Here is a 22,166-nt window from a genome sequence, read left to right as displayed (position 1 = left end):
TTCCATTCTTCCTCCCTTCCTTTCCTTCCTTCCTTTCCTTCCTTCCTTCCTTTCCATCCTTCCTTCCTTTCCTTCCTTTCCTTCCTTCCTCCCTGCCTCCCTGCCTCCCTCCCTCCTTTCCTTCCTTCCTTCCTTTCCTTCCTTCCTTTCCTTTCTTCCTTCCTTCCTTTTCTTCCTTCCTTCCTTCCTTCCTTCCTTCCTTCCTTTCCTTCCTTCCTTTCCTTCCTTCCTTCCTTCCTTCCTTTCCTTTCCTTCCTTCCTTCCTTCCGGTTGACTCAGCTTTCGATCTTTCCAAGGTCAGTAAAATGGGGACCCAGATTGTTGGTGGCCAATATGCTTACTCTCTGTTAAACCGTTTAGACAGGGTTGTAAAGCACTGCGAAGTGGTATATAAGTCTATTGTTATTTTCTTTCCTTCCTTCCTTCCTCCCTCCCTCCCTCCCTCCCAATATTGACTTTCCTTCCATGTTTCTGTTATAAAAACATTTCTGTTATTACAGTACTTTATTTCTACATTTTCAATGTATTTAGTAATTACTGTTCTCTTAGTCTCATTAGTATATTCCCTATACCTTATAATAATGATGCCACTCTGTGAAAACTATACCTGCCACAAAAAATCTGTAAACATTTTTGAAATCAGAACAAAAAGGTGATTTGGAAAAGTACAAGGTCAACTGGGATGATTACAAAAAATATTTTTCGCAGACCTGTGTTATTGTATGATAACGATGAATTTGTATTGTTTTCTGTGATCAAAAATAAATACCATTTTTTTCTATTGCTACCTAATTTTTTTTGGAAAAAAAAATCAAAATATACATTCCCCGTAGGGACTAATGAATAAGGGATTCAGGTTGCATTCGGAGTCTCCCTCCCGGGGACATCCAGCTCACCTCTCTCCAGGTGGAGGTGTACCAGCTGAGACACGGCTTGGTGTGACACGGCAACTGCGCCGGAGGCTTGTAGGAGGCCGTCTGGCAGTGAAAGGGTCGCAGAGGTCGCTGGCCCCGTGTGTCAATGCACTGGATGCCCCGAACTTTCACACCTCCTCCACAGGTCCGGGAGCACTGAAAGGGCAGAAAATAAGCCACATCTTCTGATACGCGGCACGAAGCGGAAACCCGGCCACCGAGAACAAGGGACCACTTTGGTCTGCCTTAATGCCGGAAACCCACTCATCCTTGGGGATACAGACAAAGCCCACGGGGTCCAAACTCTGGACCATGCAGGGTGGAAGGAGAGCAGCCCTGCAGATGGCTACTCAAAAGGCTCCCCTACAAACCACCTTATGGAAGCTTCCGCAAAAAGCTGGCTGGACGCTGCTGTTTTGCCATTCATCCATTCATTTGATTTGTATGCCGCCCCTCTCCGGAGACTCGGGGCGGCTCACAACAATAACAAAGACAATGTAAGAACAAATCTAATAATTTTAAAAAACACTAAAAACTCCATTATTAAAAACAAGCAGACACACAAACATACCATGTATAAATTGTACAGGCCCGGGGGAGATGTCTCAGTTCCCCCATGCCTGATGGCAGAGATGGGTCTTAAGAACTTTACAAAAGGCAAGGAGGGTGGGGGCAGTTCTGATCTCCGGGGGGAGCTGGTTCCAGAGGGTCGGGGCCGCCACAGAGAAGGCTCTTCTCCTGGGTCCCACCAAACGACATTGTTTAGTTGATGGGACCCGGAGAAGGCCAACCCTGTGGGACCTAACCGGTCGCTGGGATTTGTGCGGCAGAAGGCGGTCCCGGAGATATTCTGGTCCGATGCCATGAAGGGCTTTATAGGTCATAACCAACGCTTTGAATTGTGACCAGAAACTGATCGGCAACCAATGCAGACTGCGGAGTGTTGGTGTAACATGGGCATACCTTGGGAAGCCCATGATTGCTCTCGCAGCTACATTTTGCATGATCTGAAGTTTCCAAACACTTTTTAAAGGTAGCCCCATGTAGAGAGCATTACAGTAGTCGAACCTCGAGGTGCTGTTTTGAGCCCAGCTTTGGAAATAACCAAAACACCACCTATCCTGGTTCCTGCTGGAGAGATCTTCCAATCCTTTAAGCTGATTCTCACTTCAGATACAGTGGTGCCTCTACTTAAGAACTTCATTCGTTCCGTGCCCAGGTTCTTAAGTAGAAAAGTTTGTAAACAGAAGCAATTTTTCCCATAGGAATCAATGCAAAAGCAAATAATGCGTGCAAACCCATTAGGAAAGAAATTAAAGCTCGGAATTTGGGTAGGAGGAGGAGGAAGAAGAGGAGGAGGACAGTCGCTGCCGAAGGAAGAAGGTGAGGTGAGGGGAATTTTAAAAAATCCAAAACTTTAAGGGTTAAAAAAAAAGAGGGACTTTGAGGCGTCGAGGAGGAGCACGTGCCTCCAATACATTGCGCCAGAGAGAGAAACCCAGGGGGAATGGCAGGAAACTGGCCGGGCCTTCGTGCCGCTCTCAAATTTCCCGGGAAATTTTTCCGGGGTCGGGTTTTTAAGTAGAAAATGGTTCGTAAGAAGAGGCAAAAAAATCTTGAACACCTGGTTCTTATCTAGAAAAATTCTTAAATAGAGGTACCACTGAATCAAGAGGAAAGCAAGAGCCGGAGGAGTCCCGGCAGACACGGTGAGCTCTTTCATCCTCGCACTGGAGCGGACCATGACCTCCTACCGAGAGCAACCGAGCACAGAAACCACGCAGTGACTGTGGTGCACCGTGTTTCCGTAAAGCAAACAATTAGGGGTCGGCAGAGTGGGTCTGGGTGTTTAGGTCAGGCCAGGGTCTGGCCCTCTAAAACCATCCCAATTTCTCATACGGCCCCATGGCAAAATTAATTGCCCATCCCTGGCCTACAGGAAGTTCGTAAACAAACTTCCAGTAGGCCCATTTTTCCCCATCCATAGGCTTTCTGAAGCCCGGGGAAGGCCAAAAAAAAAAAAAAAAAGGCACAACAGGCCTACCGGAAGTCCATTTAATCAGGTCACAATTCAAAGTGTTGGTTATGACCTATAAAGCCCTTCATGGCACCGGACCAGATTATCTCAGGGACCGCCTTCCGCTGCACGAATCCCAGCGACCAGTTAGGCCCCACGGAGTGGGTCTTCTCCGGGTCCCGTCAACTAAACAATGTCGCTTGGTGGGACCCAGGGGAAGAGCCTTCTCTATGGCGGCCCCGGCCTTCTGGAACCAACTCCCCCCAGAGATTAGAATTGCCCCCACCCTCCTTGCCTTTCGTAAGCTTCTTAAAACCTACCTCTGCCGCCAGGCATGGGGGAAACTGAGATACTGTTTCCCCCTAGGCCTTTACAATTTTATGCATGGTATGTCTGTATGTATGTTTGGTTTTACAATAAGGGTTTGAACTGTTTTAATATTGGATTGTTATATGCTGTTTTTGTTTGCTGTTGTTAGCCGCCTCGAGTCTACGGAGAGTGGGGCATACAAATCCAATAGATAGATAGATAGATAGATAGATAGATAGATAGATAGATAGATAGATAGATAGATAGATAGATAGATAAATATAAATAAATAAATATAAATAAATATAAATAAATAAATAAAAATAAATAAATAAAAATAAATAAATAAAAATAAATAAATAAATTAAAAAACAAATAAATTAAAAAATAAATATAAATAAATAAATAAATATAAACAAATTAAAAAATAAATAAATAAATAAATAAATAAATTAAAATAATTAAAATTAATTAATTAATTAATTAATTAAAAAATAAATTATAAATAAATAAATAAATAAATATAGATAAATAAATATAAATAAATAAATAAATAAACAAATTAAATATATAAATAAATAAAAATAAATAGATAAATAAATAAATAAATAAATAATGAATGAATGAATGAATGAATGAATGAATAAAAAAAAAAATAAATGTACGGCAGGCAGGGGGCATTGCATGGTGGTGTGGGCCCGTCTGCCCTTTTGGCACCCAAGCAAAAAAAAGGTTCGCCATCCCCGGGCAAAAGGACCAGAGGAAAAATCCACCCAGGGGCAAGAGGACGCGCCCTCCCCCTCACGGCTTCCCAGCTAGCCTGGAAGGTCTTCCCCCACCTCAGTCTTTGCAATTGGGACGAGGTCTGTCTACCTTACTCCATTTTCCAATGTGCCACTTGGAACACGGCCTCAGGTAACAGCGTCGGGCAGGAGCTGGCTTTCGAGCCAAGTCACAGTCGTCCTCATTTCCGGTGGTGCAGCGCACAGCCCTCCAAACAGCCCCGAGGCCACAGGTTGTAGAGCACTAGGAACAACAGGAATCCTGTCAGCCTCTTCCCTTTGCCCAAAGGAAGTCATGGGGCCTCTCCTAACCGGCCTCTCTGGGAAGCGCTAAGCCACCAGCTGCACCCCGGTGAACCCAGAGGTGGGAGGGTGACGTGTGTTCACCCCCGTGGCTCTGAGTGCTAGCGGAGTCCAGGGCAATTCTGCGACTGCACCTGGGCAGGTAGCGAAATCGCACATAGAGACACACGTGTGCCCGTGGCCCAGGTTCAGTAGCAAAATCGCGCTGGACTCCGCTTGCACTCAGGTGGAAAGGCGATGCGTGCTCGCCCCGTGGCTCTGAGTACTAGTGGAATCCAGCGCAATTCTGCTCCTGCACCTGGGCAGGTAGTGAAATCGCGCGTGGACACCATGACATTTTTCCCAACCACCATGTCATTTTTCTGAATTAACTGGCCTGTAGTCAGAGGTGGGCGGCTAAGGTGGGACGGTGACGTGTGCTCGCCCCTGCGGCTTTGAGTGCTGGCGGAGTCCAGCGCAATTCTGCTACTGCACCTGGACCACGGGCGCCCCTGCGTGTCCGTGCGCAATTTCACTACCTGTCTAGGTGCATTAGCCCCGAGTCTGCGGAGAGGGGCGGCATACAAATCTAATTAATAATAATAATAATAATAATAATAATAATAATAATAATAATAATACAGTGTTCCCTCGATTTTCGCGGGGGATGCGTTCCGAGACTGCCCGCGAAAGTCGAATTTCCGCAAAGTAGAGATGCGGAAGTAAATACACTATTTTTGGCTATGAACAGTATCACAAGCCTTCTCTTAACACTTTAAAGCCCTAAAGTGCAATTTCCCATTCCCTTAGCAACCATTTTAGATCATTACTCACCATGTTTATTTCTTAAAGTTTATTTTTAAAAATATTTATTAAAGGCAGACGAAAGTTTGGTGATGACATATGACGTCATCAGGCAGAAAAAACCGTGGTATAGGGGAAAAACCCGCAAAGTATTTTTTTAATTAATATTTTTGAAAAACTGTGGTATAGACTTTTCGTGAAGTTCGAACCTGCGAAAATCGAGGGAACACTGTAATTGCATTGGACTCCACCAGCACTCAGAACCACGGGACGAGCACATGGGCACCGTTCCACCTTAGCAGCCCAGCTCTGCCCATATGGCAAAAAGAACGCCGGTTGAGGCCGTAAGGGAGAAGGGGGGAGAAGCACAGTGACCTGCCCAGCGTGATACTAACCTTGGCTTTTCTGAGAACGTACCTCACTCCAGTTCCTGGCTTCCCAGCTAGCATTGACAGCAGCAGGCGGAACTACAGGAGACACCATCTTCTCTTCCAGTTCCTGAAATGTGACCGCGGGCGAGGCACCTCCTCTACTCCTGGCAGTTGGCGCATGGGGAGGTGGGGGCCTTTCACTTCCGCCCCTGGAGAATTCCTCTTCCTTGGGGGACGGTATAGGCTTAGTCTCCAAGCCTGTCTCAATCTCATTAGATTGCTTCTGGCCTGAAGGATGCCAGGCAGAGGGAGAAAAATTGGGAAGAGGTGAGATCCGATCCAAAGAGTTCGATTCGGTCGGTATTTGTGGCATTAGGATGCTTGGCCCGTGAAGCCTTTGTGTCTTTCTGCTGGAGGAAGATATCCCTGACGGAAGCGCAGTTGTGAGCGAGGGGGCCTTCTCGAGAAGGCCACGACCTGAGATGCTGCTCCTCTCTGCATCCGGAACAGAAACGGCCCAGGAGTTTTCAGCAGAGGCAGAGGGACGCTGGGCAGGGTGGGAGGCTGCCGCAGTTGTCGTGGCAAATGTATTTACCGGGTTTTGTCTCACGGTATAAGCAGCATCCGTGTTACTTTCAGCGCTGGTGACGGTTCTGTCTTTGTTGCTCTGCTTCCTGCTGGTTCCTTCCACCGTTTTCCACAAATCCTGACTGCTGCCATCGCGGCGTTCAGGAACCGCGGGGTCCTGCGTCCTTCCGCCAGGATTTCCTGTGCCGCTAACGGTACCAGATCCATTCCTGCCAAAGCTGCCCTCGGCAGAAGACATGGTTGGGGTGGGCACGTCCAAGAAAGGAGAGCTGATGGAAGAATCGGGTCTTGGGGTGCCGCCTTTCCAAAAAATATTCGGAAAAGGAGGTTCTTTGGTAGCGCCACTAAATCCACGGCCGTCGCTCCCCAGAGGAGGCGACTTCGCTGTTGGAGTGGAAGGATGACCATCTGAAAGAGATGGCTGGAAGCTTTCCCGGTCAACTGAAGAGTGGGTGGCAGCGGTGGTAATGAAGCGATCAGTTGTGCTACTATCCTGAGCATCACCACGCGCCTTCTCATATTCCTGCCCAACAGTTGGAGACGTGGAGCCTTGATTGGCCAACTGGATTACCAGGTCTGCGGTGGGAGGAAGGCCAGGGAGCGTTCCTTGGGGATCCACCTCCGTCTCGTGCAAAATCTTGACCCCAAAGTTGGGCTTCGAGTCTTCCCTTTGGTTGTCCTTTTCCTCCACCAGCTCATAAGCCAAATCCTCATGGAAATTGATGAAATTATAATCATAATAAAAGTCATCCACAAACACGTTTCCCTTCTGGTGGTTGCTGGGGATTAGAACGTCCTCTGTAATAAAATTTTCAGATTTGGGAGCCGAAGGACTAAATTTGGGGGTGTGGTAGTTAGGGATGAAATTGATTTCATTGAAGAATTCCTGGCTCGAGGAGCCACTTCCAGACCAGTCGGGGACGCTGTTCTCCCTCCTATTCCAACAGGTTGAAGCCCAGCAGTCGACCTCGGAGGCTGGTCTCTCCGCTGGGTCACACTTGGCTCTGGTGTCGGCGGGGCAGAAAACAGGACGCCTTTGAATTCCTTTCCCACAGGTCACTGAGCACTAAAAAGGCAAACCAGAGGAATTCCAAAAGTGAGTGGCTACGAGATGAAGGAACTTGCCACAAAAAAACATCCTAGACTCTGTTCTGGTTTCAGTCTAATTCAGATAATTCAGAGCCTTCTCTGTGGCGGCCCCAGCCCTCTGGAACCAACTCCCCCCAGAGATTAGAACTGCCCCCACCCTCCCTGTCTTTCGTAAACTACTCAAGACTCATTTATACCTGCCAGGCATGGGGGAGTTAAGATATTCCTTCCCCCTAGGCCATTACAAGTTATGCATGGTATGTTTGTATGTATGTTTAGTTTTATAATAAGGGTTTTTAGTTGTTTTATTAATTGGATTGTTACATGTTGTTTTTTATCATTGTTGTTAGCCACCCCGAGTCTACGGAGAGGGGCGGCATACAAATCCAATCAATCAAATCAAATCAAATCATAAAATAAAATAAAATAAAATAAAATAATAAAATAATAAAATAAAATAAATAAAATAAATAAAATAAATAAAATAAATAAAATAAATAAAATAAATAAAATAAATAAAATAAATAAAATAAATAAAATAAATAAAATAAATAAAATAAATAAAATAAATAAAATAAATAAATAAAATAAAATAAATAAAATAAATAAAATAAATAAATAAAATAAAATAAAATAAAATAAAATAAAATACAGTAAACGATTGCCAGATGCATTATACAGTGATCCCTCATTTTTCGCTGAGGATGTGTTCCAAGACACTCGTGAAAAATGAATTTCCGTGAAGTAGAGGAAATATATTTTCTTATGTATTTAACAAGTATTTGGACTTTTAAAACCCACCCTTTGCACTTAACAGTCATTCTATAATGTTTCTCAGCTAGAACTACATGTATTATCCTACCAGTTTCTTTAAGAGTGCAGTAGTACTGTAGAAGAATTTTATGAATTTTTAATGGATTTAAAATTTTTAATGGATATAAGCCCCCTTTGAAAACCCGTGAAATAGTGAATCCGCGAAAGATGAACCGTGAAGTAGTGAGGGATTACTGTATTTGTAAAAACACAGCAGCTTCTTTATTTTTCCTTCATCTTCCATTAATACATCTGCTCTGACGCAGTGCTATTTCTCCTTGTTTCCTTTTTAAGTAGTTAAGCATTTTTTCTCAGTAGTAACATCAATACATTCCACAAGTCATTCTAAAATTTATGGGCTAATTAGCGCTAGCAAGGAGTTCATAAAGTCTTTCCTGATACGTTTTATGCTTAAGAGCTTCCACCATTTTTGCAGCCCGTCTTTGGACCCGTTCAATTTGATCCATCTCTTTTTGTAGGTGAGGTCTGCAGAACTAAAAACAGTATTCCAAATGGGGATCTCCCCAGCGCTCTATACAGCAGGATCACAATCTCCCTCTTCCTGCTTGTTATACCTCTAGCTATGCAGCCAAGCCTTCTACTTGCTTTCCCTATCGCTTGACCGCACAGTTCACCCATTTTGAGACTGTCAGAAATCACAACCCTTAAACACTACCCCCCGACTCTCACCTTTGACCAGTTGCCTGTGACCCACAGTGCCAAGCAGAGGACTTCGCGGTTGCAAGCGGCTGTGATCTGTGGCTTGGTGAGATGTTGGCACTTGTCGGGTGGCAGAGCCTGCTGCTCATCCGGGGCCACACTCTGAATGCAGAGGACAGTCCTCTTCATCAGTCCAAAGTCACCACAAGTGGCCGAACATGCCTGCCACTCACCAGCCCACCATCTGTGGAAACAGACAGAGCGGAAGTGTTAGGTCCCACAACACCCATTCTGGACCCATGCAGGACCTCTTCCTACATCCTGGGCTGTTCCACTTTATTTATTTATTTATTTATTTTAAAATATTTTTTATTAAATTGCAAAGACAGACAAAACATACATTACATGTAACGTTTAGTGGAGCAACAATCGCTTCTCTCAAAGTAGAAGTCATCTTTATATTTATAATAAGTGGAAAAGGAAAAAAAACTAACTCTATCATTGTTTATAAAATACTTAGATATATCAATTATAAGATAATAAGTAAAAACACATCTAAAACATTTAAAAATATATAGAAATTTTAAGATTATAATTTACAATGAACTATGAAGAAAAAAAGAGAGAGAAATGGTAGAAGAGGAAAGAAGGAGTTTATCTTTATATTGTAAATAATCACTGCCTAATACAATATAACTACTAGGTACAAATATATTTAAAATAGTGTAAAAATAAGGTTATCTCTGTTTCTTTGTATCCCATCTCATAAAATTCTGATTCTTCTTGATTTTTCAACCTTCTCATCATCATGTCAAGCTTAAATATATCTGTTTCTTTTGGGCTCTCAAAGTCTTTCCATTTTTGAGCAAAAGCTATCTTAGCTGCTACTAAAATGTGGATTATTAAATAATATATGTCTTTTTTGTATTTCTTATTTGAACTGCCTAATAAAAATAATTCTGGTGTTTTCTTAATTTCTTGCTGTGTTATCCCTTTTAGCCATTTTTCTATTAAATTCCAGTATTCTTTTGCTTTTGGGCATGTCCACCAAACATGGTAGTACGTACCTAAGCTGTTCCACTTTAAACTGAACTTGTGCCTGAACTTGTCATCGGAAGTCCAATGGTTCCACCTGCTAAGGTGGGACGGGGGACGTGTGCTCGTCCCCGTGGCTCTGAGTGCTAGCAGAGTCCAATTCTGCGACCATCGCAGAATTGCACTGGACTCTGCTAGTACTCAGAGCCACGGGGGCGAGGTCATGACCCCGTCCCACCTTAGCAGCCCACCTCTGATCCTAGTGTTGAGTACAGGGTGCATTCCAAAAGTAATGCAATTATTTTTTTTAAAGTAATTTATTGAACAGATTTGCAAAAATACTTAAAATTCTTCAAAGTACTGTCCTTGGGCCTCTACACATTTTTTCCAGTGACTCTGCTATGACCGGGACACGTCCTGGAAGGCGTCTTCGGGGACCTTTCGCAAGGTCTTCATCACGGCTGATTGGATCTCTTTTATGGACGAAAAAGCACCTTGCCACAACGTGTTATGAGTCTGCGAGTTCCTGGCCAAACACCAGGTGCTAACGCTGCCCTATGCCCCCCATAGTCCTGACATCGCCCCAGCAGACTTCTTTTTGTTCTCATCCCTGAAAGGAACCCATTTTTCACCCATAGAAGAGATCCAATCAGTTGTGATAAAGACCTTGCGAGATGTCCTGAAGACGCCTTCCGGGGCACGTACTGGTCATGGCAGAGTCACTGGAAAAAATGTGTAGAGGCCCAAGGACAGTACTTTGAAGCATTATAAGTGTTTGTGCAAATCTGTTCAATAAATTACTTTAAAAAATAATAATTGCATTACTTTTAGAACACACCCTGGAGCTTTGGGTAAGCCCAAGAACTGACCTGGCTGGGCAGGGGTCCTTGTTGCAATTCCTCCGCTTGTCATCCGGGCGGCTAAGAGCATTGCAGTACTGCTCCTCCACAAACCCAGCGGCTTTCTCAAGGCAACGCACCATCTGTCTCTGGACCCCTGAGGGTGGGAGGAGAAAGCACTTAGTCAGAGGAAGGAGGGAGGAAAGGAGGGGGGTGCTTCATCTGAGCACATGCCAAGGGGCAAGGGTACACACTGGACCCGACTTCTATGGGGATAGAACAAGGTCCTTTTGTCTTGGGCTGCAGTTCTCACCTGTAAGCAAAAATCATGGAGAGAAACTTGCAACATAGAAACATAGAAGACTGACGGCAGAAAAAGACCTCATGGTCCATCTAGTCTGCCCTTATACTATTTCCTGTGTTTTATCTTAGGATGGATATATGTTTATCCCAGGCATGTTTAAATTCATTTCCTGTGGATTGACCAACCACGTCTGCTGGAAGTTTGTTCCAAGGATCTACTACTCTTTCAGTAAAATAATATTTTCTCATGTTGCCTTTGATCTTCTTTTCATTTTCATTTCAAGTTGAGCCCAAAACCTTGTGTTAGTCACAATTTAATTTTTAATTTATTTGACTTCTATGCTGCCCAATCCCGCAGCATCCCCTGCAAGTAGCAATAGCATTTAGACTTATATACCGCTTCGCAGTGCTTTACAGCCCTTTCTAAGCGGTTTACAGAGCGTCAGCTTATTGCCCCCAACAATCTGAGTCCTCATTTGACCCACCTTGGAAGGATGGAAGGCTGAGTCAACCTTGAGCCTACTGAGATTCGATCTGCCAAACTGCTGGCAGCTGGTGATCAGCAGAAGTAGCTTGCAGTACTGCACTCTAACCACTGTGCCGCCATCTGCATTTGGCTGGGTTACACTCCAAGTCAAAAAGAGGGCAGGGAAAATATTTACTGACCCCTCGCATCCTGGACATAAACTGTTTCAACTCCTACCCTCCAAACGTCGCTACAGAGCCCTGCACACCAAGACAACTAGACACAAGGACAGTTTTCCCCCAAACGCCATCACTCTACTAAACAAATAATTCCCTCAACACTGTCAGACTTTTTACTAAGTCCACACTACTATTTCTTCTAATTTTTTCTCATCATTCCTATCACCCATTTCCTCCCACTTAGGACTGTATGACTGTAATGTGTTGCTTGTATCCAAGATTTTTATTAATACTGATTGCTTCTTCATTGCTTATTTGACCCCTATGTGTTTATGACCCCTATATGTTTATCCCAGGCATGTTTAAATTCAGTTACTGTGGATTTACCAACCATGTCTGCTGGAATTTTGTTCCAAGGATCTACTACTCTTTCAGTAAAATAATATTTTCTCACATTGCTTCTGATCTCTCCCTCAACTAACCTCAGATTGTGTCCCCTTGTTCTTGTGTTCACTTTCCTATTAAAAACACTTCCCTCCTGAACCTTATTTAACCCCTTAACATATTTAAATGTCTTGATCATGTCTCCCCTTTCACTTCTGTCCTCCAGACTATACAGATTGAGTTCATGAAGTCTTTCCTGATCAGTTTTACGCTTAATACCTTCCACCATTTTTGTAGTCCATCTTTGGATGCGTTCAATTTTATCAATCTCTATTTGTAGGTGAGGTCTCCAGAACTGAACGCAGTACTCCAAATGTGGTCTCACCAGCGCTCTATATAAGGGGATCACAATCTCTCTCTTCATGCTTGTTATACCTTTAGCTATGCAGCCAAGCATCCTACTTGCTTTTCCTACTGCCCGACCACACTGCTCACCCATTTTGAGACTGTCAGAAATCACTATCCCTAAATCCTTCTCTTCTGACGTTTTTGCTAACACAGAACTGCCAATACAATGCTCAGATTGAAGATGCATTATTTTACATTTGGAAACATTAAACTGCAGTTTCCATTGCTTTTCTCACATTAAATCACAAATTTAAATGTTTCGATCATGTCCCCCCTTTTCCTTCTGTCCTCCAGACTATACAGATGGAGTTCATTAAGTCTTTCCTGATAAGTTTTATGCTTAAGACCTTCCACCATTCTTGTAGCCCATGTTTGGCCCCCTTCAATTTTGTCAATATCTTTTTATAGGTGAGGTCCCCAGAACTGAACACAGTACAGTGTTCCCTCAATTTTCGCGGGGGATGTGTTCCGAGACCACCCGCAAAAGTCGAATTTCCGCGAAGTAGAGATGCGGAAGTAAATAAACCGTTTTTGGCTATGGACAGTATCACAAGCCATCCCTTAACACTTTAAACCCCTAAATTGCCATTTCCCATTCCCTTAACAACCATTTACTCACTATTATTACTGGTACTCACCATTGAATAAGACACTTAGTGATCCTGATATTTATAAACATAATTATTTATTAACAATATTTTTTTTTTGTTATTTATTTGCTAAAATTATTAGTTTGCCAATGACATGTGACATCATCGGGCGGGAAAAACCGTGGTATAGAAAAAAACCCGCAAAGTATTTTTTAATTAATATTTTTTGAAAAACTGTGGTATAGGCTATTCGCGAAGTTCGAACCCGCGAAAATCGAGGGAACACTGTATTCCAAATGGGGTCTCACCAGTGCTCTCTACAGCAGGATCACAATCTCCCTCTTCCTGCTGTAACCAGGCTGGTGCTTCAAAAGCAGACCATGTAACGTCAGACACTCCTGTTCCTATATTGATCCTGACTGTTCTTTTAGAAAACCACTTGCAGCTGGCTGGCTGCTTTCCTGGCCTGCCCCAATGCAAGAACCAGCTGGACAGTGGCTGCTACTGCTCAGGCCACCAAAAAAGCAGCATGTTGCCCAGCAGGTAAGTCCTCACCTGTCCCACAGGTAGCTGTGCATTTTGTCCAGGGTCCGTAGTGCCAGAAGAACTCAGGTGGAGCAGCCGAACTCTGATTCTGGGATTCGTGCGGGATGGTGTACTGGTAGCGGACACCGGGGTTCTTCTCTTGAAACAAGAGCTGAGCGCAAGCAGAGACACATATTGAGCTGTTGCAGTATAACATAGAAACATAGAAACATAGAAGTCTGACGGCAGAAAAAGACCTCCTGGTCCATCTAGTCTGCCCTTATACTATTTTCTGTATTTTATCTTAGGATGGATATGTGTTGATCCCAGGCATGTTTAAATTCAGTTACTGTGGATTTATCTACCACGCCTGCTGGAAGTTTGTTCCAAGCATCTACTACTCTTTCAGTAAAATAATATTTTCTCATGTTGCTTTTGATCTTTCCCCCAACTAACCTCAGATTGTGTCCCCTTGTTCTTGTGTTCACTTTCCTATTAAAAACACTTCCCTCCTGGACCTTATTTAACCCTTTAATATATTTAAATGTTTCGATCATGTCCCCCCTTTTCCTTCTGTCCTCCAGACTATACAGATTGAGTTCATGAAGTCTTTCCTGATAGGTTTTATGCTTAAGACCTTTCACCATTTTTGTAGCCTGTCTTTGGACCCGTTCAATTTGATCCATCTCTTTTTGGAGGTGAGGTCTCCAGAACTGAACACAATATTCCAAATGTGGTCTCACCGGCGCTCAATACAGCAGGATCACAACCTCCCTCTTCCTGCTTGTTATACCTCTAGCTATGCAGCCAAGCATTCTACTTGCTTTCCCTACCACCTGACTGCACTGTTCACCCATTTGGAGACTGTCAGAAATCACTACCCCTAAATCCTTCTCTTCTGAACTTTTTGCTAGCACAGAACTGCCAATACAATACTCAGACTGAGGATTCCTTTTGCCCAAGTGCATTATTTTACATTTGGAAACATTAAACTGCAGTTTCCATTGCTTTGACCACTTATTTAAAGCTAAATCATTTGCCATATTACAGACGCCTTCAGGAATATCAACCCTACTGCACACTTTAGAGTCATTGGCTTTATTGAGACAGGCTCTGGTAACAGAATCTTGTGTTTTTCCACCCTTTCTTCTTTACCCCATTGAGTCAGGAAGGAACTAACTTGAGCCTCTTCCCAACACGGTCTCCCTTCCAGGCCTCAAGAAATGTTCCCTGTAGTTTACCCAAGGATATCTTATGATTTCCCTCAGGGCCATCCATCTGCATAGCACTCTACAAAATGTACAATAGGCTTCCCAGAAAACTGGACCCGATCTAATCACATGAGTTCATGCACCTTCACATTTCCTGAGCGGGACGTGATCCTTTGACCCGTGAGGTATTTTTCACAAGATAAACACGGAAAGAGAAGGCGAATTAAGTGGAAGATGTGACTCTCTTCCTGAGGGTGAGGAGAGGGGAAGCCAGTCTCATTGGTTCCAAGGCTTTTCACCAAAACTCAAATCCACACCAAGAAAGTGGGGAAGCCGAGAAGGACCTGTTCTAGCAGGGTTAAACTCTTGCTGATGCCCGGACTGAATGTCTCGGAGTGGCTGGAGCTCCTCTCCAAAGCATTCCAGAGTCCAAAGGAATGGAATGATAAAGGGATAACCAGAATAGAACAGTTATATGAGAAGGATGGAAGAGTTAGTAGAATTCATTTAGAAAGGTGGTTGGGCCAACAGAGATGGTTGCAGATAAACGCAATAAGTAAACAATTGAACGAAAGGGAGAATAAAGAAACATTATTAAAAGAAGAAACTCAGCTGGAAAAAATATTAAAAGAAAAATTGGATGACATAAAAGCACAAGCGAGTAATATATACAGAATGTTATCACAGGCGGAAGAGAGTGTGATAAAAGGATTAACTAGATGGTGGCAAAATGAAGTACAAATAGACGAAAGGGAGATGAAAGATATAGTTGAAAATATACAGAAAATAAAGAATACAAGCGTTAGAGAAATGAGAAGGAAAATTTTACATAAGTGGTATTATACACCAACACAACTTGCATATTTTCAGAAGAAGGGGAAAGGCACCTATTGGCATGGATGCCAAGAGAGAGGAGTTTTCATACATATGTTCTGGGAGTGCTTAGTAGTACAGAAATTTTGGAAAGTAGTGCAAGATGAAATGAACAGGATGTTAAATATTAATTGGACAATTACAAAAGAAATGGCAGTACAGTGGAACCCCGACATAAGAGCTGCTCTACTTAAGAGCAACTCGAGATAAGAGCTGGGAGGGGAGAGATATTTTTGTTCTACTTACAAGCCCAAATTCGAGATACAAGCGCCAAGGAGCTGTCTCCTGAAGCAAAACGCTAACTTCCGCGTTCGGCTTCAGGAGACAGCTGCGAAGCGGCGCGCGTGTTTTAAAAGGTTGCAGCCGGCCTGGGGGGCTCGGGGGGGTGCTTGCAGCTTTCTTTCTTGCTCTTTTTCTTTCTCTCTTTTACCTTCCCTTCCTCTATTTCTTCTTTTCTTTCTCCTTCCCACCTTCTTCCCTCCCTCCCTCCCTTCACTCATTCCTCTCTTACTCTCCCCTTTTATAAGTTTCCTTGCTTCCTTCCTCTGTTCCTGTCCTTTCCCCCTTTCTTTCTTTCTTTCTTTCTTTCTTTCTTTCTTGCTCTTTTTCTTTCTCTCTTTTACCTTCCCTTCCTCTATTTCTTCTTTTCTTTCTCCTTCCCACCTTCTTCCCTCCCTCCCTCCCTTCACTCATTCCTCTCTTACTCTCCCCTTTCATAAGTTTCCTTGCTTCCTTCCTCTGTTCCTGTCCCTTCCCTCTTTCCTTCCTTCCTTCCCACCCTCCGTCCATTCATTCACCCATTCCTCTCTTGATCGCTTAAAGCCGGTCCCTGGTGCAAAAAGGGTTGGGGACCTCTGTCCTACAGGATTGGGTGGCAGAGAAGTTGAACATATGTAAATTTAAAAGTTTAAGAAAGTTTACAAGTTAAGTGAAAGAAACTTCATTATTCATTTATATGTACATGTACATTTCTTCATTAAAAACATGTCTTTCTGCATAATTTAGACTAACTTTGTGAGTTTTTTGAGGGCTGGAACCAATTAAAATTATTTACATTAATTCCTATGGGGAAAAGTCGTTCGAGATAAGAGCTGCTCGACTTAAGAGCCCAGGTCCGGAACGAATTAAACTCGTATCTCGAGGTACCACTGTACTGGTAAAAAAGGGAGACTTAAGAGAATTTAAAGAAATAAAAGTAGCAGCATTGGAAAGCGCTCAAGCAGTAATTGTATTGGGCTGGAAAGAAGCAGCAAAATGGACAATACAGAATTGGTATCGGTACATGGTGGACCACATTTGCTTTGAAATTAGGGAGGTAAGGATGAATATGTACAATGAAAATAAACTGAAAAAACTGATGGAGCGATGGGAAATGGTGAGAGGTTATATGACAAGTAGAATTTGTGATCTAGCCATAAAGAATAAATTAGAATCACTCTTTGATATGTAAATAGAACGCAGATTCCAGCTTAGAAGAATATTAAAGATGTTAGTACAGACCCTCCAATTGGTGGTGGGGTATATATGTATGTTGTCAGGTGATGGGTGCAGCTTCACAGGACACTGTTTTTATGTTGTACGTATGTAGTATGTATGTTTTAACATTTAAAATTATTTTTAAATTTTTTTTTTTTAAAAAAAGCATTCCAGAGTCCAGGGCAACAGCCGGACGAGTTAGTGGGTGTGTCAGGCTGAAGTCTTCATGTGGAGTTAGAGAGTTCAGCCTGACACAACACAAGGGGGGATGGGAGGGGTAATGAGTAGTCAGAGGGGAAAGTTACTAGACACAACCAAAGATTCCTTTCTCCAAGCCAAGGTCACCATTTGTTCTGCCTCAACTGATGAGAAGAGGAAGTTGATAAGCCCCTGCACACAGACTGGTTCTCGTGATGAACTTGTGGGTGTGGGGGATAGAAACATAGAAACATAGAAACATAGAAGACTGACGGCAGAAAAAGACCCCATGGTCCATCTAGTCTGCCCTTTTACTATTTCCTGTATTTTATCTTACAATGGATATATGTTTATCCCAGGCATGTTTAAATTCGGTTACTGTGGATTTACCAACCACGTCTGCTGGAAGTTTGTTCCAAGGATCTACTACTCTTTCAGTAAAATAATACTTTCTCATGTTGCCTTTGATCTTTCCCCCAACTAACTTCAGATTGTGTCCCTTGTTCTTGTGTTCACTTTCCTGTTAAAAACACTTCCCTCCTGAACCCTATTTAACCCTTTAACATATTTAAATGTTTCGATCATGTCCCCCCTTTTCCTTCTGTCTTCCAGACTATACAGATTGAGTTCATTAAGTCTTTCCTGATAACGTTTTATACTTCAGACCTTCCACCATTCTTGTAGCCCGTCTTTGGACCCGTTCAATTTTGTCAATATCTTTTTGTAGGTGAGGTCTCCAGAACTGAACACAGTACTCCAAATGTGGTCTCACCAGCGCTCTATATAAGGGGATCACAATCTCCCCTTATATAGATGACCCTTAACCTAGGTGGGATTCTGGGAAGGATTCAGAATCGGAATGACAATGGCGTAGCTAACATGGTTCTGTTAATAAATCAAGCTCTGATTGAGAGAATTGGACTGGGACTTGGTTTATTTCTCAGATGCTATTTAAAACGCTGATAGGGTGGAAGAGAGCTGACCAATACCAAGAATCTCATAAATCACTTCCTTTCCTAAGATGTGCTAGAGATGGCACCTGGCACCTACCCAATTGGCAAAACTTAATCCAAATTATTAGCGATGTAAGAAATCTAAAGGTACTTTCTTCCACATGTAGTTGGTTGTGCTCTGGAAGAAAATACATTAATGATTTGAGGAAATTATGCATTTAACAGTAGAATTCACACCAGAGTTATGGGGAATCTTTAAAAAAAATTATAACAAGGGGGAAAAATACCTGATATTACATATAACGACTGTAGCTAGAATTGTCTTTGCGCAATTTTGGAAAAATATGTGGATACCTCTAGAAAAAGTAACAATCGATTAAATCTTTGATTGCTCCGAGATGGACAAATTGACATTAGAACTAAGAGGCCAAAACGGTTCAGAATATTACCAAACGTGGGAACAAAGGTACAAATGGATGGAATTATGACAAACAAACAGGAAAACTATAAGTGACGGTCAGAGTTAATAGCAGTGGAAAATATAAATACAGAAATTAGTTAATTAATTAGTTAATTATCAAATTTATATACCACAATTACAGAAAAATTCTTGGTGCCTCTCAATAGCAAAGATGTAGCAGTAGAAAACAAAAATTATGTTATATTTTCAAATCTCCCAAAAGACAATGCCTAATGCTCAACCTCCAAACCTCCCTTGGAAAAGCCCAGTTTTCATTGACTTCCAGAAAATGAATAATCCAGTTTTATCTTTTTGTTTTCATTCTTTTTAGTAAGGAGTTTTTCAGTTTTTGATTGTACGTAGTGAATGTTTTGTGAATGATATTCTGAGCCACTGAGAGCTAGTTATACCAACAAAATAATCAAGCTTGCACCTGGAGGTTCTGCTATCAGGCTTTCAAGCCGGTGCATAAGTTGGTGATAAATCAACAGCTTGCCACGCTATCTGTAGAAGGCCTGATGTTTATGGGAATTTGGGAGGGGTGATTTCACGAGGGATCAGAGACAGCCAGAAAGCATTCTTTTGAAAGTTCAAGGCCATCATATGTCGGCCACCAGGGCAGAAGCTGAAGAAGAAGTTAGACCACACCTAGAGGACTGCATTCAGTTTTAGTCACCAGACTACAAGAGAGACATTGATACTCTAGAGCAGTGTTTGGTAATGACCTTGGCAACTTGAAGGTATTTGGACTTCAATTCCCAGAATTCCCCAGCCAGCCCCTCACAGGGGCCCGTACTGTCCTTGGCAAAATAATAATAATAATAATAATAATAATAATAATAATAATAACAACAACAACAGTAGTAGTAGTAATAGTAGTAATAATAATTAATTAAATTATTTAATTAAAATAATATTGTTGCTATGTTGTGAGCCGCCCCGAGTCTTCAGAGAGGGGCGGCATACAAATCTAATAAATAATAATAATAATTATTATTATTATTTATTAGATTTGTATGCCGCCCCTCTCCGAAGACGCGGGGCAGCTCACAACATAGCAACAATACAATACAGTACAAATCTAATATTAAAAAATTAAAAAACGAATTTAAAATACATTATCATAAAAAAATCTACTAAACAGTCATACACACTCAATCCAACTAGCCATAATATAGGAGTCAGAAAAGGGGGGGTTAATTACCCCACGCCTGGTGACAGAAGTGAGCATTGTTGCAGAGGTGGGCTTGAAGTTGAAGTCCAAATATCTTCAAGTTGCCAAGGTTGGGAAACACTACTTTAGAATTATCCCTGCCCAGCTGTAGTAGCATAATTGCGCTGGACTCCATTAGCACTCAGAGCCACGGGGGCGAGCACCCATCGCCGTCCCACCTTAGCAGCCCACCTCTGCAACAATGCCACCACTGCTGTTGTCCATGAGTCCTCTAGGCAAAATGAACCGATGGCTCCAAACATTGTGGCAGCCCTCTGCCTTGCCCAAACAGTGACCTAAACTCGTCCTCCAGCACAAGAGGCCAGCCGCCAATCTCCCTTGGACTACCTGAATCCAGATGGGTTCTTCCGTGGGCCCTGGAGAAGTCAGGTTTTCCCAGTTCCCCATCCTCTTGTAGGTGAAAGTGGTCCCAGCCACCTTGTAGTCACCATTCCACTGGATGGTCCAGCCACCATTCAGGAAGTATTTCTTGGGGTCTTCGCTTCTCAAAGCCAGGAAGTTCTCTGCTTCAGCCACCTCCTCGATCTGGATCTCACGGGCTCCCGCCGGGATCAGGCCGACGTCGACATAGCCTGTTGGGATGGTGAACGCTGGTCACTAGCAGGCGACAATGCAAAGTCCTCGTTCCCAGCCAGTGGCGGGAGCCCCCTCTCTCTGACGGCTACACAGGGAGCTTCCCGAAGGTCTCCCAAGAGCTTCTTTCCAGTCCAAAGGGAAATGGCTCTCAAGGCTGCCAAACAACCCCTGGAAAAAGACGCAGCTGGCCGTTCAACGGAACTTGCAGGAGGTCAGGAAATCCTCCGTAGGACGATAGGCAAGCACAGATTCCATGGGAAGCCCCGCTACGTCTATGAGATCCACTTCCTGCTCAAATCCTTTGGGATCACCGCATTTCAAACTTCTCTCCAACACATCCTCACTTGTTCGAAACCCTTTGTGTCACAGCACAGCTCAAAATATTAAGGAATCTAGAACAGTGATGGCAATACTTTTTTTCCCTCGGGGGCTGAAAGTGCGTGTGCGCAAGTTATCGCGCATGCGTAAGTGCCCACAGCCATAACTGGTTTTAGAAACATAGAAACATAGAAGTCTGACGGCAGAAAAAGACCTCATGGTCCATCTAGTCTGCCCTTATACTATTTTCTGTATTTTATCTTAGGATGGATATATGTTTATCCCAGGCATGTTTAAATTCAGTTACTGTGGATTTATCTACCACGTCTGCTGGAAGTTTGTTCCAAGGATCTACTACTCTTTCAGTAAAATAATATTTTCTCATGTTGCTTTTGATCTTTCCCCCAACTAACTTCAGATTGTGTCCCCTTGTTCTTGTGTTCACTTTCCTATTAAAAACACTTCCCTCCTGGACCTTATTTTTTGATGGGTTTTATATGCTTTTAAGTATTAGATTTATTATATTGTTATTATTGTTGCTGTGAGCCACCCCGAGTCTAAGGAGAGGGGCGGCATACAAATCTAATAAATTATTATTATTATTATTAATTATTATTATTATTTAAATATGATAGGGTTTTATGTGCTTTTTAATATTAGATTTGTTTTTGCTGGAATATTGTTTTTATTATTGTTGTGAGCCGCCCCGAGTCTTCGGAGAGGGGCGGCATACAAATCTAATAAATTGAATTGAATTATAACCTAATGCCCGGAGAGGGCAAAAACAGCTTCCCCTGTCCCCCGAAGGCCCTTTGGAGGCTGGAAATGGCCTGTTTCTGGTGGGTCAAGTAGGCTTGTGTTTCGCCCTCCCCAGGCTCCAAAGGGTTCCCTGGAGCCGGGGGAGGGTAAAAACACCCTCCCCCATCTCCCTGGAGACTCTTTGGAAGCCAAAAACGCCCTCCCAGAGCCTCTGTGCGAGCCCAGACACGCATGTTGGAGTTGAGCTAGGGCAATGGCTCATGTGCCAGCCGATACGGCTCCGCTCGCCACCTGTGCCACTCGTGCCACAGGTTCGCCATCGCTGATGTAGAATGTCTGTTTTACAGAGGAGGAAAGAACTCATCCAGTCTCCTGCCCGCACCAGCCTCCCCGAAATGAAAGCGCACTCACCCAGCCCCTCGCTCTCCTCAAAGGTCTTCTTCACTGTCCGACAGGTGGATCCATCCCCTTGGCAAACACCACACCGGTCCTCCACAGCGTAGGAGTCAATTTCAGAGTCGCAACCAATGTTCTGAAAGAGATGGGAGGCCGTGGGACTCTCCTGATCCCCCTCTGGGAGAGACCTGGCTTCCCCAAGGAAACACGAGCTGCCTTGGTAGCAGCTCTTTTCACCACCCCTGCTCACGCCCTCGAGAGTAACAGCTGTGTTCCCCATGCAGTAGTGGACCTACTCATAGGAGCAGCCCCAAAACCAAAGGTCCTCTCCAACCTCCACTCTCACCGATGACT

The 22,166-nt window shown here is 43.3% G+C and overlaps 1 protein-coding gene across 2 annotated transcripts in view; it reads right to left on the bottom strand.

The window, feature by feature from the left end:
- Positions 1-22,166, bottom strand: part of ADAMTS7 (ADAM metallopeptidase with thrombospondin type 1 motif 7) — a 59,044-nt gene that overhangs the window by 8,828 nt on the left and 28,050 nt on the right. For both annotated transcript variants that reach the window (XM_070763026.1, XM_070763027.1), the window contains exons 14-21: positions 21,828-21,948; positions 20,091-20,335; positions 13,389-13,530; positions 10,534-10,660; positions 8,660-8,873; positions 5,526-7,133; positions 4,114-4,266; positions 897-1,070 (exon numbers count right to left, since the gene is read on the bottom strand). In XM_070763026.1, the coding sequence (XP_070619127.1) occupies positions 897-1,070; positions 4,114-4,266; positions 5,526-7,133; positions 8,660-8,873; positions 10,534-10,660; positions 13,389-13,530; positions 20,091-20,335; positions 21,828-21,948 (2,784 nt within the window). The remainder of the gene's footprint in view (positions 1-896; positions 1,071-4,113; positions 4,267-5,525; positions 7,134-8,659; positions 8,874-10,533; positions 10,661-13,388; positions 13,531-20,090; positions 20,336-21,827; positions 21,949-22,166) is intronic.

Source organism: Erythrolamprus reginae, chromosome 10 (assembly GCF_031021105.1).
Source record: "Erythrolamprus reginae isolate rEryReg1 chromosome 10, rEryReg1.hap1, whole genome shotgun sequence".
Taxonomy (NCBI): domain Eukaryota; kingdom Metazoa; phylum Chordata; class Lepidosauria; order Squamata; family Dipsadidae; genus Erythrolamprus; species Erythrolamprus reginae.
This window is presented reverse-complemented; position numbering and strand designations above follow the sequence as displayed.